The following is a 6,000-nucleotide window of genomic DNA, read 5'->3' as shown; positions in this document are numbered from 1 at the left end:
ATCCCACTCCTGGCCCTGCACAGGGCATCCCCAGAATCCCACCTGTGCTGAGAGCCTTGTCCAAACACTCCATAAGCCTTGGGGCTGTGACCACGCTGACCACAGTGCTGTCAGCTCTGCCCTAACCAGACCCCTTTGGTCAGGATTGTAGTGCTGGCACAGAAAATCTCCAGTTTGGAGAGATTATTCCATACAAACACAATTTGTGTAATGTGTTTCTGATCTATTTTCAACCTTGTTTTCCTCCTACTCCAAATTTTATAGGAAGAGAAAAAAAACCCCTATTTTTGTAATGTTGAATAAAAGAGTTGGAAGTTACCAAGTGAAGTGTCCAGGAAGTATCACAGCACCCAGTCTTTTTATTACAACATTTATTTTAGTATAGAAGGCACTTACAATACAGAAAGAAAAAAGAAACAAAACAAACATGATAGGCACCAAAAGTGAAATTAGAATTAAAATGACAGAGAATCAGTTTACCAGACCAAAAAGGAGCACCCTTCCCTGTTAACAATACAGCACATGGAAATGAAGCTATTGATGACTAACATTTTTAACAATCAGAGGTTTTTATTTTTAAATTTTTTTTAATAGAAAAGATAAAAGGCTGTTCTACTGCGAACTGAAATAAAACAGAACCCCCTCCACACACCTGCAGGAGGATTTGGGAGGTGGTGGTGGTCAGGCAGGGCTCCCTCAGGTCGGGCACTGCAGCAGGTCCTGGTACATCTCGATGAGCCGAGCAGCCTCCCTCTGCCCCGAGAGCACAGCACCGTGGGTCGTGGAGTAATACTTCCTGTGAGTGGCCTCCCCTGAAAACATCACCTGCATGGGCTGCAGGGCACAGCACAAGGGGCACAGATCAGCACAGCTCACTGGGGAGCAGCTGGGAGGATAAAAGGAGACAAACTTTCTGTGCCCTCCCACACAGCACGGTTTGCGTTGGAAGGGACCTGAAAGATCATCCAGTTCTTCCTCTATCCCAGGTTGCTCCAAGCCTCTCCAACCTGGCCTGGAGCACTTCCAGGGATCCAGGGCTTTTCATCTGTTTTGGTGGGCTGGTTCTCAAAACCCCCCACGAGAGGCACCACAAGATGCCAGTTCCAAAAAACCTTAACAAACCTGCAGGAGGCACAGAGCACCTGCTCTGTACCATCTCCTCCCTTTGCTCCCCTAAATTACATTTCAGCCTTTTCGGCATTAAGGGAATTTTTCTTCTGGACAGCAGCTTCAGAAGAGTAACAGCCATGTCTCAATACCCAGAGGGTGAGACACAGCATTGTATCTCTTAGACCAAGAGTGAGGTGCTTGCTAGAACTGCAGCTCGGATTTGAGGCAGGAATTTCTGGGAGGTTTTCCCTGGGAACTACACAGAAAGCTTCCTAAAGCTCCTACTGGGTTTTCTTAAGTAGATTTCTGCACTGAATAAAATAATTTCTGCTGGGGCCAGGCAGTGGTAGAGGAAATGGACTGGGCAGCTGCTTGAATGCTGCATTTTCATCAGCCTTTGGATTCGGACACATAACCCTGAGTGATGGGGTGAGTTTGGCTTAATTTGTTCCTGAGCTGTGTAACCACCTCCATGTGTGCTCCAGCTCTCCTTGCTAAATTCAGAAAGCCAAGGCAGTGCCTGGGGAGAAAACTCATCATCCCCTGCCAAGGACTGGGCCTCCCTCAGCCTGCACTGCCAGCACAGAAAGATTTCCTAATATGCACCCCTAACACATTCAGACCTAGACATTAGCAGAGTAATAATAATAATAATAATAATAATAATAATAATCTTTAAAACAGATTAGCACATGCTTTCCTGAGGAATTCTGAACTGGACAATAGGGCTGATGGTCATTAAATGACAACATCACAATTCCAAAAGCCACACACATGAGCAGCTCTTGATAAATTCAGGGAGAGATGAGGGAATCCCTGAGACATTGCCATTCCAAACGTTAAAGAGGCAAAATCCTACACACATCATTTGTAGGAAATAGAAAGGGGGAAACACACTGCTGGAGGCCAAAGCAGGGATTTTCTCTTTCAACCTCCCTCCCCAAAAAGCTGCTGGCCAGTGTCCCATCAGTTTTATTGCCCCAGGCCCCATCTGGGCCATACTCACAGGAGTTTTGGAGCTCTCAGCATAAGGCAGTGGTTTCGCCAGTTTCTCCACGTCGGCCCCACTAGACCCAACCTGGGTGTAGGAGTAGGATCCACGGAAGTGGGGATTGCTGCCCCAGGAGGACCGCAGGATCCGGCGAGGTTTCGGAATGTTTGGATTCCCTGGGTGGAAAGCGGAAGGAAAAAAAGTCAGACTGTGTCCAAGAGGGAAGAGGGCAGTGCCTGAGCAAGGTGTGGGTGACAGAGATTCCACTTTATTCAACATCCATCCCAGCAGAGCCCCCAAAGCAGATCTCTCTTCCATCACTGAGTTTTAACAATTTATGTAACAGAAACTGCCTCCCTTTTCATCTCAGCTCTTCCATTTTCCAGGGTGTTGGGGGAATTCCACCTGGGTGGTGTCCAAGGAACAACACCTGGAGCTGTCCAAGGAGCAACTGGATGAAGCACTAAGCGCCCTGGTCTGCTTGATAAGGTGAGGAACTGGTCACAGGTTGGACCCATGACCTTGGAGGTCTTTTTCTACTTAAATGATTCTCTGATTTGTTTTGGAAAGGAGCATTAAAATGTTTAGGTTCCTGGAACACTGGGGAGCTTCAGGGAACCTTGGACACAGCCTGGTTTGGAAATACAAAGCATCTTCTGGTCTCATTTGCAGTGGGGAGCCTGGTGGTAATCAAGCATGTGATAGATCTCACCAAAATTTAGGTATTAAATTGAGTGCCTAGTCTGAATTGGATGTTTAGGTAGCCTTGTGAGAGAGATGTGCCTCCAAAGAAGGCAAATCTTCCTTATGTGGGGGCATTGAAAAACCTGTCAGGAAGTCCTCAAAACCTGCATTAACTCATTCCAACAGCTTCCCATACCATTGTCCCCCAAATGAAGGAAAAATCCAGGAGACTCTATTTATTTAATGCACAAGGCATGGAAAGAAGACTTTTGAGGCTGGAAGCAGGATTTGTAGATCACCGTAGGATTTCCACAGCTAAGAGGATGTAGGACCTAGAGGAGAACAATGCACCCAGGACAGGGTGACCAGCCACTGTCCCCATCCCAAAGACCTTGGAGAACATGGGATCCAGGACTGCAGCCCACCAGCTGGTGGCACAAGAGCCTCAGGTACAAGCAGGGAGAGTCACACTTTGGAGATTCTCTTGCTAGTTTTGCACCATCCCAGTGTCACTGCTTTTGTTGGAGTCCCATGATTGTATCTGGCATGGCAGGAGTGGAACAGGGGGACATGGAGAATTCCAGTGAAGAGAAATTCCCTCTGCAGAAGGCAAGATCCACCCTTGAGGTAACATCACATACCCAAGCAAGGTTCAGCTACCTGAACCTTGAGCTGAGTCTAAATCTTCAACAGCAAGGGGACTGGAACTGGATGATCATAAAGGTCTCTTCCAACCCAAACCATTCTATGATTCTTCAAGGAAAGGGTTGTCCAGCCCTGGCAGAGCTGCCAGGACAGTGGTGGGAGTCACCACTCCTGGAGGGATTTAAAAGCCATGGGGATGTGGCACGTGGAGACGTGTCAGTGGTGGCCTTGGCAGTGCTGGGGGAATGGGTGGGATTAATGTTCTTAAAGAGCTTTTCCAACTTAAGTAATTCCGTGATTCCAGAAGATCGTCAGCACAAAAAGCAGGAGTTTTGAGATGTTCACATCCTTTGCCTGCTTCAGACCCTGACTCTGTGACAACTCAAGATGTTCAGCCTGCCATGAGACAACCCAAATTCCCCCACTTTCTTCACCCAGTTGAGAGGGAGACACTCAAATGTAAACCCTGGTTAGGCACTGCATTATTTAACTCTCATAAACTATTATTTAGCTGTGCCTTCAATTCCTTAAAATCAAGAGCAGGTCCTGGTTCAGCTTCTGCTTTCAGAAGTATCCTGTCAGCCAGAGCTATGGAATAAGGGGCTGGAACGAAGCAGAGGATGGCCTGCCCAGAGTACTCTGTGAACACTTTAAAACCAGACCCCAGATCAAAATATGGCACAGACTAGCAAATAAATATATCCCACAAACAAAACACATCCTACAAAGCAATGTTGTTTCAGGAGTAAGAGCTTTGCATAACAAAGGCCTCTGAAACATGTTCCTGCAAGACTCTTCAAAGCAGAAATGCCTGGAAGTGGAAAGCCCAAGGGAGTCTGAGAACTGGGAGCTCTCAGATATATCAAGGAAGTAAGTTATCATGTTTTATTTTTGAGGGCTGTGGGAAAGCCCAGGAGAATACACCATGGAAGCTGTCATAGAACACTCCCCAGGCAGAGCCAAGGCAGCCACCCATCCCACTGCACTGCACAAAAACAGCACACGAGGGGTTTTCAAATAAAAGGAGTCTCTGCAGTGGCCTGGTGGTGCCTCTTCCAGAGCTGGTGCATGTTTCCATATCCACATCCATCCACATGAGCTCCTTCCCAGGTCTCCAGCACACCAGGCCATGTCAGCAAGACCCAAGTGTCCACTGTGCAGCAACTGTGCCTCTGCAATTCTGCACCTTTTAATGCAAGCAAAAATTTCCTCACTTTCTAAGAGGAAAATCAGGAGACCCAGAGGAGGGTTTTGGTTGAAGGTCAGACAGAAGCACGTAGCACAAGTTCTGATCCTGAGCTGTTGTTTGAAGACAGCAACTACAAAGGCTGAGAGCCACAGTCCTTCAAGGAACATCTTTCACTGGACTTTCTCATTCTGCTTTTAAACAGGGTAAACTGCCTTTGTCTACAGATGAAAGTAACAACACAGATGTGGAAAGTTCTTCATTCCCACCATCCAAAGAGAGATTAAACAGCTAAAGAAAGGATGTTGGCCTTCACTAAAGCAGGAAGGCACATATCTCCATGCCACAGATTTCCACTTGTGAAGCTACAGAAGACAACTCCCTGTGCCTCACACAATCCCATTTTAGTTCAGCTGCTGGGAGGTGTGGATACAGAGGTTTATTGGTTATAGGGCTGACTGAATTACCACAAAAACAACTTATCAATCTAAATTAAGGCACCCAAATTTATTTGCCTCCCTGAGAGCAGGATGTAAGATTCCACCAAGGGAGATCTGTGGTACTGCCCCCATACCAACTACAACCACCAGAGTGGCTACCCCAGACACCCACATGGGACTGGGAGATGTGATGCAGAACCTAAAACAGATCTGTTCCCCTCCTGGAGGTCAGGCAGGAAAACTCAGGGCATTTCCAGCTGCAGCCTGCCAGGCTCCAGTGATCCCTTCAGCAGGGAGCCTCTGGCTTCCTGCTCTGGGAGCTTATCCAACAAAGAAGGTAGAGCAAGGCTCCTAATTGCACTGAGGTATTCCATTTAATCAGATTTGGAGGACACTGCTTTTCACCATCCAGTTGTGAAAAGCAGTAATTGCTGATGGTTCTTTGGTTAGAACAATCCTCAGAGCTTTTCACAGCAAAGCCAGATAATCCCCAACGCCGACCTGAGAGGAAAATTCAAGGTCAGTTCACAGAGAGATTCTCAGTGTGAGCCTAAAAGAATGGATTTAACTTAAAACTGGTCTAACATACTCTGAAGCCAGAGGAAAGGCCACCACGAGCAATAGAGTGGGAAAACACAGTGAAAGATGGGAACCTACCTGGTAATGCATGAATTCTTTCTCAGAAGAATGAGAACAGGGGGCATTTCATACCCAGCACATGAAAGGCACAAAAGGCAAAGGGAACATTAAAAGGCTCAAACTATCTGCTTCATTATTGAATATAAGGCTCCCTCTATACTCAGTAGAGAAAAGCTGCTTCAGAAGATGTCACAGAGCACCACCAGGTGAGGTGTGGAAGATCTGAGCTGCCCTATGGAAGATCCAGGCTCTCCAAGGAGGTCAGGATCCTGGCAGGACTAGTCTCCTAACCTGGTTAGCTGACC

The 6,000-nt window shown here is 47.0% G+C and overlaps 1 protein-coding gene across 4 annotated transcripts in view; it reads right to left on the bottom strand.

Annotated features, from left to right (window-relative positions):
- Positions 1 to 356: 356 nt before the first annotated feature.
- Positions 357 to 6,000, bottom strand: part of SMOX (spermine oxidase) — a 51,892-nt gene continuing 46,248 nt past the window's right edge. For all 4 annotated transcript variants that reach the window (XM_041488162.1, XM_041488160.1, XM_041488164.1 and 1 more), the window contains exons 6-7: positions 2,117 to 2,277; positions 357 to 834 (exon numbers count right to left, since the gene is read on the bottom strand). In XM_041488162.1, the coding sequence (XP_041344096.1) occupies positions 697 to 834; positions 2,117 to 2,277 (299 nt within the window). In that variant the 3' untranslated portion in view covers positions 357 to 696. The remainder of the gene's footprint in view (positions 835 to 2,116; positions 2,278 to 6,000) is intronic.

Source organism: Pyrgilauda ruficollis, unplaced genomic scaffold (genome assembly GCF_017590135.1).
Source record: "Pyrgilauda ruficollis isolate IOZ18807 unplaced genomic scaffold, ASM1759013v1 scaffold88, whole genome shotgun sequence".
NCBI lineage: Eukaryota > Metazoa > Chordata > Aves > Passeriformes > Passeridae > Pyrgilauda > Pyrgilauda ruficollis.
The sequence above is the reverse complement of the archived record's forward strand: the minus strand, read 5'-3'. Positions and strand labels throughout refer to the sequence as shown.